This window comes from Diceros bicornis, chromosome 39 (genome assembly GCF_020826845.1).
Source record: "Diceros bicornis minor isolate mBicDic1 chromosome 39, mDicBic1.mat.cur, whole genome shotgun sequence".
NCBI lineage: Eukaryota > Metazoa > Chordata > Mammalia > Perissodactyla > Rhinocerotidae > Diceros > Diceros bicornis.
The window spans coordinates 9,292,032-9,304,114 of NC_080778.1; the positions used below are offsets into that span (position 1 = coordinate 9,292,032).

General features: G+C 48.9%; 1 protein-coding gene across 6 annotated transcripts in view; it reads left to right on the top strand.

Moving 5' to 3' along the window:
* Positions 1-12,083, top strand: part of AGPAT4 (1-acylglycerol-3-phosphate O-acyltransferase 4) — a 125,377-nt gene that overhangs the window by 87,442 nt on the left and 25,852 nt on the right. For all 6 annotated transcript variants that reach the window (XM_058534027.1, XM_058534029.1, XM_058534031.1 and 3 more), the window contains one exon: positions 6,630-6,799. In XM_058534027.1, the coding sequence (XP_058390010.1) occupies positions 6,630-6,799 (170 nt within the window). The remainder of the gene's footprint in view (positions 1-6,629; positions 6,800-12,083) is intronic.

The following is a 12,083-nucleotide window of genomic DNA, read 5'->3' on the forward strand; positions in this document are numbered from 1 at the left end:
CTACCTCTTGTTTTCTACCTGTGATTAAGCTAACAGCGTCAGCAAATATGTACAGACAAATCTGTACTCAGACCATGGTCCTTATAGCCACCTGGGTTTGGTCCCTCCATTGCCCCGAAATCGTGGGCAGCAGACGGGGATTTTGCAGTAAGGGTCCCTCCCTGGCCATCACCTCAGGTAGCTGGGAATGGCCCCAGGCGTCTCCAAGTGGAGTTTGCAAAATGAGCAGCAGCACTGGCCAGAGCCAGGTGTGGCCCAAGAGCAGAGTCCAGGGCTGGCTGAGCTGCCAGAAGGAAGGCTGGCCACCCTGCCCTCAGGGAGCAGCCGCAGTAATAACAAAGACGGCAACACTTGGCAAACTGAGCATTTCAAAATGGGACAAAAGGCCACTCACCTTCCCTGGAGAGGCCAATTGGCCAGATCAGAGTCACAAGCCCAACCTGGGTCCCCGGGCTCAGTCCCATCACAGGCTCCTGGACGGGGGCAGGGCCCAAGGGGATCAAATACTGTCCAGTGAAGGGGTTCCAGGACTGCCAGCCCCGCTCAAGGGTCATCAGTTACAGACATCTCGAAGGAACGTATGGAGTCACCTTAGTGCTCCAGTTAACGAGGCGTTCCATGGGGCCGACACTGAGGAACAACAGGGGCTTCTCCACGCTCCAGAGTTCTCTGTTCTCCTCTTTGCCTTTTCTGTTTCCTGGACATTAGGACCACCGAGACCCCCTTGGATGACTCGGCCCCAGGGGGGCAATCTCCCTGGCTCACTAAACAATAACAGCGCACAGGAGGGCTAGGCCCGGGAAGCCACCTGGAGCGTGGAGGTCAGTGGATCTGTGTCTGGCTGTTTTCTTTACCTGGCAGCACCTCACCTTGGAGCAGTCAAGTCCCAGCCACTCTCCCAAGTGGCCTTCCTGAGCAGGAACCTCGGCAGTCTTGTCTCCACGTGCTGTACCGGGGCCTGGACAGAACGCCCTCCCTGTGCTCAGCCATGTGTGGGGCAGTGTCCTGAAGGGACGTGTCCACAGATAGACCGTGCACTCACTCACCCTAGAGGTCAAGACGCCATTGCTGAGTTATGGTGGTCTTCGACGGTTCAGGGGAAGACCCTGGAACCTCTAGATCGTTGGAATTTCGCTGGCCTGGTTTCTTCCCTTCCAGCATTCTCCCACTGAGGGCCCCTCTCAGGACCAGTCATTGCAGCCTTGGGGGTCTTCTCTGCGGTGCCAGAAGGAGCCCCTCCTTCTTCCCCCTTCTTCTTCAATTTTGATTTGATGTATTGTTTTAATTGCTAGCTTTACTTTTTCTCAATGAACTACTCAACTCTTGGCTCCAATTCTTGTTAGGTAAAAGTTTCAATTGCTTTTTCCTGGTTGCTGAGTGTGGGTTAGGTTGGATACCCACACAAGGAGGTAAATGCTTGGGGGCAAAGACTTTCTCTTTGCTTCCATATCTTTACCTTGGTAGCATTTATTGTTGACTCCTGACGTCATAATGCTAGCTGACAGGACTGCAATCTGAAACTCTTAATAAGTGACTTCCCCCCTAAATAAACAATAGAAGGATGCTGTTTTCTCCCAGGCCTCCTTTGCTTTTCTCCCCTGCCCCTGGCTTCTGAGCAGGATCTCTCGCATAGGTGCCTGTGCCCTCTGGCAACTTTCTCAGTTAGATTGGAGGTTCCAAAGGATGTGTCCTTTGAAAGGAAATGGCACCACCATTTCCATGGAGGGAGAGGGCCAGAGCAATTCCGAGATCTGCCACCATCCCTGGCAGGGGGTGAGAGTGGGCAGACAGCCTGAAACGTGTGTTCATGTTGAGGGAGCCCCTGACAGACCTCACAGAACCCCAGGACATGAGGACCGAGGGCACCACCACCTGCCCTGATCCCTGGGCAGCTGGAAAGCCCTGACATTCGACGCATGATGGTACAGAGTGTGTGTAACTTGAGTGACAGATGCCCCACCTCAAAGAGCAGCCCCGATAGGCAGATGCTCATCCATACAAAAGATGAGGCTGGCTGGCAGTCAGCTGTGAAGCTGTTGAGAGAAGGCCAGAGCCAGGCCCTGGCCCCCAGCATTGAGAGCAACCACATAGGAGTGTAAATGAAACCCCAGTTCATGGAGATATTTGTAAGTTGCATGCAGATATTTACATAGGAACATCCAACTAAAACATCAGCCAGCATCAGTCCACTAAAGGCAAAAGCTGTTTGAGTACCTGCAATGTGTTGGAAATTGGGGCAAGGAAGTGGGAGATAGAAAGATGAATGAGATGTGGGTGCTGCCTGGAGGATGTCACAAGGTAGTTGACAAGAATTCCTCCGTACTCTATAGGCATATGAGCTGCAGGACACAGTAGGTCCCAGCCTTCAAGGAGCTTGCAGTGTAAGTCCCGGCAGCAGGAAAACGACCCTCTCCCACACTGTTGATTCAAGCATAGACTGGGAGGATCTTTTCGGAAGGCAATTTGGAAATATCCATAAAAATTTAAAATATGCATACTCTTCAATCTATAATTCTACATTTTAGTGTACCTATGTTGTAGAAATACTTTCACAAATATGTTTTTTATAACATGCATTTTCAAGGATATTTATTGCAATGTTTGTAACAGTAAAAAATCAAGGGAAAAATGCTAATCAATGGCAGAATGGCTAAATAAATCAAGGTATATCCATAGCATGAACGCTGTGCAGCTGTGGTGTTACCCTTTATAAAATTACCATTCTGGTTATTTTTGACCTAAAAAATGGCAATTTCATATATTGAACAGAGAATGAGAGCTATCCCTGTGCCTCTGTGTCTTCATCTTTAAAATGGGATAATAGTGTCTCCAGTCTCATAGGGTTAATGTGAGGCTTCAACACAGCACCACGTGAAAAGCCCTTGGAACAGTGCCGAGGACACAGCCAGAGCCCGGTAAATAGTTGCTAATGTCACTATGTATATGTATTAACATGGAAAGATCCAAAATATAATATTGGGAGAAAATAACTATACGTACGTTTACAAAGGTCAATAAAGTATGAACTCATTTGTGACGGAAAAACTGTGTGTGTGTGTGTGTGTCTGTCTGTCTGTCTGTCTGTCTATGTGAGTCCATGTCTGTGTGTAAATGCCTAGGAAAAGGACTAGAAGGCTACCTTCCAAACTGTTCTTAATGGTAACCCTGGAGAAGGGGGTGGGGTTGGGGGAGGGGAGGAGGACGTGCCCCGTCGGGGTTCCACCCGAGAAGCAGAGCCACAGGCAGATACGCAGACACCTGTAAAGGGCCTGGCTGCAGGGAATTGGCCTTATTCAGCTGTGAGGGCTGTCAGGCTGTCTCGGTAAGGGTGTTGTCTCTGCAGCTCTTGCTGGAGCTGAAAGTCCCAGGAGGCAGTCAGGAAGGCGTGTGGATGTAAAATGGGGGTGATCAAGAGGTTGGAACCCCCAAGCACAATCTGCAGCCCCACGAGGACAGACTGAAACCCGTGTCAGTTCTCATTGCATCCGCCGTGGATGGTGTAGTCAGGGAGCAGACACACACACCTGGCCCAGGAGTCGGAGAAGCTGGAGGAGGACGGGAGAAGGAGGAGCAGTCGCAGGCCCAGCTGCTGCTTCACGCTGAGGAGGTGAATCAGCAGATCAGCAACAATGTGTGAGAGCTACAAAATGGCACTGCTTGCCTTCCACCTGCCAAACCTCCCAAGCGTGTCCTCTGTGGCCCCCCTTACCTGGAAATAGACAGGAAAGGGGATTCTGGGAAATGTAGTCCCACCTAGCCTAACTGACACCTTACAAAGCCATCAAGGGAATTTAACATTTTCCTCTATATATGTCTGGATTGTTTGAATTCTCTTACAATACAATCTCTTGTGAATAAAAAAAAATGGAAACCTTTGGGGGGGGGGAAAAGAAAGAAACCTCTTCTATGCAGTGAGATTTGGAGTTCAGTTGTGTTGCTAACAGCCCAGTGAGATGAGTGAGAAGTTAGCCCCTTCTCCACTGTCACTTGCCTGGTCCCGGCCACCATCACCTCACACTGGGCTACTGCCATCGCCTCCTAACTGGCCTCCGTGCTTCTGCCCGACTCTTCCAATCTGTTCCCACTTCAGCCAGAATGATCTTTTCTAAATGCAAATTAGGTGCTGCTGTGTGCCTATTTAAAAATGACTTCTCATTGCCTTTATTATGAAATATCAATCGTAATTCCTTACCCTGGTCCAGAAGTCACTGCTCTCTCTGTCTGTCTCTGTCTGTCTCTCTCTTCCTGCTCCTTCTCGCTGCCCTTCAGTGGGCACAGAGCCTTGTGTGCTATAAAATTTCCATGCACGTAATAGTAATAAAAGGCTGGCTACTCACTGATTACTTACTTTGTGCAACATTTTACTAGGTGTCCTGGTTACATAATTGGACCGAATACCCAGAGCACCTCTACAAGCTTTTCCTACCCCTATTTCACAGACGAGGACACTGAGACTTAAGGGACCTGAGAAACATGCCGAGTCTCACCACTAGTGAGGGACCCCCCCCGGGACTGCAGCCTGGCTGTGTCTGACCCCCTAATCTGTGAGCACGGTATTCAGCAATCACCCATCCTAGGAACAGGGCTCTCCTCTCCCTGTCACCCGCATTGTGAGTGTGTAACTGTCTTCCCGCTGGGCGGTGGGGTCCAGGATGGTGGAACCTGACCCAGATGTTTGCTGTTACATCTCCAGTTCCTCGCATCACGCAGGCATGCATCAGGTCACCAAACAGTGTTTGCTGAAAGCATAAAGGTGCCGGCACTGTGCAGGGTTCTAGAGTTAAGGCTAGAGTTAGGGTGAACCAACAACGCAGCCCTTGCTCACAGGCTTGTGGTCTATAATAGGGGAGATACTATCATGCTGCGTCCCAAGTGTGATAAATGCCATGGAGGGCGCTGGGGAGAGTTGAATCGGGCACACAGCCTGGCCTTGGGCAGCGAGGAGTAGGGCACGGAGAGGCATTCGGAGGTATTTGCAGAGTGACAGCGGGATGTGGATCACACGAGACCGTTCAGCTTCATCTTGTTGACTCCCGTGTAGCTCTGCTCTGGGGCTTATCCGTACTCTGTGGTCAGTAATGGAATCGATTGGTCTGCCCATCTATCTCTTAGAGGAAATCAGTGCAGCAATAGAAGCGGCTTTTACCCAGTGGTGACAAACTGTCCCTCTGTCCCGGCAGGCAGGGCTGCCCTGCTAGGACAGTTGTGCTCCAGCCCTCCCTAAACATTTACCTTTTTTCGCTGACTTGCCACTTCTAGGTCACTCCAATGTCACTGCCTGTGGGACAACTCACTGGGGGCTTGGCGTGTTCTCCACTCCTTGAAATAGGCAGACACTTTTCATTGTCAAGGAAGGGGAATATTCTTAATGCTACTGATAGCTACCGAATGCCTGCATGTGTTGGTAATTTATTCTGTGCTGTGAGCTTTAGTTCTCACAAAACCCTGTGCGGCAACCCCATTCTAAAGATTAGGGCACTGAGGTGCCGTGAGGTTCACTTGTCCAAAGTCTTACAGTGCTCACTGCTTAGAAACTAGATGGCAATGCCTTCTAGAAAGTTCTGGTGCTCCAGTTCAAAAGCATCAGTCTCCACCCTCAAGGAGAAAGGTTTTCAAAGACAGCCACTCAAGCCTTTAAAACATGAGGCTTGGCTAGAGTCAAGACCACACCTGCTTGTCTTTGTGTGTGTGTGTGTGTGTGTGTGTGTAGTGGGGTGGGTGATGAGTGAGTGAGTCCTCTACTAAATGAGTACCCCATTAACCGGTGATAAACGAGGGGTATGACCTTCACAGACGACTCACCCATCCACCTGCCAAATACCTTCAACTTCAAAATTTCATTTCAAAGCTGCTATATAGCTATATTTTAATCACCAATGTTCAACTGTTTTTCTGGACAATTTCTACCATATAGGCTATTCCTGAGGCTACCAGGCTGGGAACTGGTCACCTGGATTAGAGGTATCACTGAAGAATAAAGTCAAGTTGGTCATTATTGCCTGAAAAAGGACTTTCCTATTTTCACAAGCTCTTACAAAGGATGTTTTAATAGTTTCATTTAGGCCTATGGGATAATGGCGCTAATTTATCCTTGCCCTTCAGATGCTGTATTTCTGCTTCCTTGCACCGTAGTTCTCCATTATTCCTGGTGCACTCAAGTGTCATAAATGGGGGAGAAAATTGGGTATTTAGTGTTCTTTGATGGAGTTTATAAGTCATTAGTAAGTCCCAATTAGTCATCTCCCAGGATATTAAGAATTCTGTACATTATCTCACGCTGCCTTTCAGAGCTCTGTAAACACAAGGGCATGAATTCTTGATGGATTCAGCCTTTCTGATTTATTTTTCCCCAAGGTACTTAATCAAGGAATGCAAGTCATTTACCTTCTCAAAGCTTCCCCTCCTTCCCTAGAGACTGTAGTGGAGTATTTCTCATTTTTCCTTCTGCCTCGAAACCCTTTCAAGGACTGGGGTCTGGGCTTAAATGATCCAGACTTTACTCCTAGAAGTTGCTTTCTGCCCCAGCCAGGAGGGCAGAGCCTTGCTCCCAGCCCGGCCCAGCAGAGCCGCCCCTCGGCCATGGAGGATGCGTGAAATAAACGTCTGTCTGTTGTTGTGGTTTGTTCCAGAGCTGGTGATGCTGCTGGAGTGGTGGTCGGGCACGGAGTGCATCATCCACACAGACCCCCGGGCGTACCCCAAGTATGGAAAGGAGAATGCCATCGTGGTTCTGAACCACAAGTTTGAGATTGACTTTCTCTGTGGTTGGAGCCTGGCCGAACGCTTTGGGGTTTTAGGGGTAAGTCGGACGCGCGTTTACCCGCCTCACACATTTCTCTTGATCAACACCATAACTTGCCCTTTTGCTCTTGGTCATTCAGGATTTGCAGAAGCATTAACAGAGTCTCTACTTGGTGAAAAGTGCTTAACCAACTGCTTCTCCCTCTTGCTTGGAATCAAGATGAACATTTTCTTACGAGCAATAATATTTATTCAGCAATTACTATGTGCTAGGCATTTTACATACAATTAGTTCACTTAATCCTTACAGAAACACTTATGAGTTGGTAACATACACCCTCCCTTTCTTAAAAGCTGAATTTAGGAGCTGGCTCGGTGGCGTAGTGGTTAAGTTCGCACACTCCACTTCAGTGGTCCGGGGTTCATGGGTTCAGATCCCGGGCGCGGACTTACACAGCACTCATCAAGCCATGCTGTGGTGGCATCCCACATACAAAATAGAGGAAGACTGGCACAGATGTTAGCTCAGGGACAATCTTCCTCAAGCAAAAGAAAAAGAGAGGAAGATGGGCAACAGATATTAGCTCAGGGCAAATGTTCTTCACCAAAGAAAAAAAAGCTGAGTTTAAATAATCTGCTCAGGGTCACACAGCTATTAAGTAGATGTGGATTTGAACTTGTCTAGTTTGAGGCCACTTCATATTCTTAATCTCTGTGCTCTCCTGCTTCCCTGGCTATCAGGCAGAATTCACCTCTGAATTTTCATCTTTGTGGGCTTAAGAAAGTTGAATTCCTAAGCGAGAGAGTTGGAACTGCAGAATTCAGAATAAATATGAAATTCTGTTTTTCTCCAACTAGCTTGACTTCTTGCAGCCTTTGGGACCCGGTCTCCCTGGTTGACTTTTGTCATCTTTAACATGTTGAAGTGTGTAAGGGCTGAGCCCATCTCAGATAACTGAATCAGGTCGGGGCTCAGATATTCCAACAGGCATCATGACATGCATTGGCCCGGGGTGAGGGAAGGCTGTGACAGCTCGCACCAGAACTTGGGGATCATGTTTTGTACCTGGCAACAACCCCCACAGACAGACGGGGGCCTGTTCACATCATATTGTTTTTGGTGGCCCAGGTAGACAAAACCATAGTGTTCAGAGAGTACAAGAGTGAAGACTATGGAGAGAGGACGGGACTGCAAGACTCCGTGGGTCTGATCCCCATCGTGTCCAGTCCCCGATGAGCTCACGGAGTCTCAGAGTCTTTGATGACGACACTTGAGTCCTGTTGACTCTGCCTGTTTGGGGAGACCCTTGGCTAAGAAGGACTAAATAGCCTTGGGACACATTTTTATAAGCTTTTAAGCATCTATGCATTTTTAAATTGGGGACAAAAGCATAAAGAAGGAAATGTGCTTAGAAACAAGTCCCATTAATGTCTTTAGGACAAATGACACTCGTTATTGTGCAGTTAATCAACCAAAAGGCAACTAAGGTCTTGAGCAGTTTTTCAAGAGACAGAAACAGTGTGTTAAATCACTATTGCTACCTTAAGGCTTCTAGAAAACTGGATTGCCTGGAGGTGAATGCCCTGAAAGGGTTTTTAGGAAAGCGACAGGCCCTCCTGCCAACCATTTTCTCCTTGTTTTCTTATTTATTCTTCCAGGACTGACTTGATATCTGTGCACGCACGTGTGATGTTCAAATATATTTTCAGGAACAAAACCAAAATCCCAGTATCTACCTAGAAGTTTTAGAGCCCGTGGGCAGAGATCTCAGCTATACCTTTGTGGTTTTATTCTCTCTGAGAGGAGACTATCCCTTAAAACATAATCCTGACCCTGTCGTGGATACAATGACTAATGATAGGGTTCTTCTTCTGGTGTGGGAGAAAGGGCGCCTGGTGTCTCTGCATCCTGACGACTAGAACACCAGTTCTGCCGCCTCAGAGCTAGACTTCCTCACATGCCAGTGTCTCCTGGAACACTGGTACCCAAGTGTAGTTTAGGGATAGCTGGTGATTTTCCACGCTTCTCACGTAGCTTTTGGTGATGTTCGTGCTCAGAATGTGAAAACACATATAGTTTGGGGGCTGGAGTCCCTGTGGTACAGCAACAAGTCTTCTGCACTTGGAGGTACTTTCCAGTTCCCGTGGTTGTACCCATGGGTAGTTTCATGAGCACGAGCTCTTTCTGAGTGCCATTCACCATGTTTATGCTATTTCTAGTCCTTATGATATTGTTACTATTTACACTTTATAAATATACTCCCAGAGCTTCAGTTAGGGTAAACAATTTGCCCCAGGACAGTAACTAGTAAGTCTGACTTCAGGGCTCTGCTCTTTCTCCCTGGAAAGTGCTGGGAGGAAAAGCTGTGGAGGCCCCAGTGGCTCAAGATCTGCTCCAGAGATGGGGCCCTGGAACCTTCCGTCAGAAAATGACCAGGGCCAACTGCAGGCAGGGACCAGGCTTCTAGTTCCCTCCTGGCTCGTGGTCTGTGCAGGGCTCATTCTGAGGAGCGAAGGCTCTCAATACCTTCATCGGGTCGGGGATGGAGACAGCGGGGGCTAAGGAAGCAGAGGCACGAACAGAGAGGCTCACATAAGCGCAGTGATGTCCAGAGTCAGCAGCAATGGGGAGACAGGCACAGAAAGGCAGCCTCCTGCAATGTGCTTGGAGGAGAGTAACGTGGATAGGGGACCCAGGACTGAGAGCAGACCCAGGACTGAGAGGGGACCTAGGACTGAGAGGGGGGACCCAGGACTGGAGGGGGGACCCAGGACAGAGAGGCAGAGGCTCTCATTGAGTGGTAACTCCATCTCAGCACCATTTAGGGTTTTACCATGGGACACTGAAATCCGTGATGGCCTTACAACTCTGAACACAACAGTAAAGGTGCTGATGACCTGGAAGTTATTAAACAGAACGCCCATCCTGCCAACAACATGGGGACTCTTCATCTCCAACCTTATTTCTTAAATGAACACCATATTTATCAGATTTCATTTATTACTATTAAAGACCAAACAACTAACGTTGCATATAAAGGGGTAGGAGCATTGCCACTTTATTCTGAGACTGTTTTTAGGAGTTTAGGAGTTTTAGGAGACTCTATCTAGCAGTGAAGTAGGCAGGTCTCAGAACCTCAGCCAGGGCTGCTGCATCTCCCATCCTCACTGGAATTTGAGGACCTGGCTCGGGGAAGGGGGGGCCTTCAGGTCGTCTGGATTCTTGCTAAAGTGCTTCCTAGAGCCCCTGAGTTCCCCCCAGCACTGGAGGGAGGGTGGAGAGGGGGCAGGAGGGGAACATGTTCCCCTTCCTCCAAGCACTGGAGAAACAGTGCGGCTGTACAGATGCTGATGAAGCCACGTGCTGGCAGAGAGGGGGTGCCTTCAGGAGAGGATGGGGGAGGGTGTCAGTGACCTTCAAGGGGACTTGGGCCAGCTCAGGTGGAAGCTGCCAGACCGTGTTCTCCAGGGGGAATGTCCTCCCTACGTACAGGGAACAGCTTACCATCTACGCGTGTCTCCTCGAGCTGCTGAGGTCCAGTTGGAGGGCACGATGCCAGATGAGCCCCTGCCCTCTTTCCACAGTGACCCATCCTTCCCACTCCCCTTGAAACGATGCGAAACAGCACCTGGTTACGGTAATTGTTCAGTAGCACCTTTCGTCTTAAACGACCTTCAAAAGAAAATCACCCAACTCATCTCTTGTTTAAAATAACACATGATGTTGAGACCCTCTGGAGTCTGAGGAGGCTGCTTTTTAGAGAAGAATGGACATGTGGAAGGTTCCTGACTGGGCATTTTTCATCCTCACAGGTAACAGCGCAAGAGGAAGAGAGTTTAAACAGGAGCAAGTAAAATTTGCAGAAATTCTTGAGAGTGGGGTTATTAAATGTGAAATTGGTTTTGGCGGGGAAGGTGGTGGAATTCTCTTAAAAAAGGAAAAAGAGGCTTTCAACGTTTTATAAGTGTCTGAGGCCCTGTGTGGTCATTCTGATGGTCTGTTCCCAGAGGCTCAGGTTCCCCTCAGAGCTGGCATTTCATGGCATGGGCCGGGGCGCCAAAGGCTCTGGTTATGATCTTCGAGGAATATACAGACTCTTTCGTCCCTGGGGATGAGTGTGACCTTTGAAGTCACTAAACACAGGACACACCAGAGTGTGCAATGCAAAGAGTCAGGCTTCAACATTTCAGGTGCCTGTTGACTTACCTTTTGGCCCCAGTAAAAGATGTATGTGCTACTTCCAGTGGCCCCAGAAGGTTACCTGAGATCATGTTTGCTGGGTCGTTGAGCAGCGTGAGGCCCCTGGTCAGTGCTCCATAAATGGGAGATGATACTGTGGGTATTTATCTGCTGGGTGGGGTGACTCGGAGGTTAACCTGGAGGCCAGCTGGGAGATTTTTCTTCAGGCCTTTAAAGAAGCCAGATTTACTGGTTATCTATGGCAGCATGACAAGCCCCCAAACATAGTGGCTTAAAACAACAAACACGTATTATCCCAGTTTGTGTGGTCTGGGGCCCAGGCGCAGCTCAGCTGGGGGGCCCGGCAGGGGTCTCTCAGGAGGTTGCAGTGAAGTCACCGGCTGGGGTGGTGGTGTCATCTGAAGGCTCACCGGGCGGGCGATCTGCCTCCATGCTCATCGCTGTGTTTATTGCCAAGCCTGATCCCTCCAGCTGGGGCCTCCTCTCAGGCTTCCCCTGGACCTGGCAGCTGGGGTCCCCCAGGGTGAGCAACGCGAGAGAGGCACCCAAGGCAGAAGACAGAGCCTTTTTGTTACCGAAACTTGGCCTCCATCACTTATGTTGGATTCTATTTGTTAGAAGTGAGTCGATGATCCCAGCCCACACTCCAGGGAAGCGGAGTGGGCTACACGACGGCGTGAATGCCAGGAGCTGAGGATCCTTGGGGCCAGCGTACAGGCTGCCTGCCACACCAGAGCATGACTTTTAGTCTCAGACCTCACGTTTTCCATTTAGTGAATATTATTTAGGGGCTATATTATGGCTCAGCCTGAAAACAGACTGAATTTCTGTTGCATTCCTTCGTACAGGGAGAAGTAGAAGGAGGAAAGTAGAAATTATTATTCCTGTGCAGAGGGCACTCTGTCCAATATCACTCACACAGCTCCGTGCTGCCTTCTAAACATGAGGACGTATGATGATGACGGTAGCAATTGACGCATCTTCAAAATATTTATCCAACACAAATGTATTGTGTATATTTTATGGAGAAGACTGTGTGGGTGCTATGGAAATACAAAGACAGGTTGAAAGATACAGTCCTTGCCCTCCATTATAATAAATAAAGAGAGGTAAGAAAGGGATGTACATATCTGCCACACAA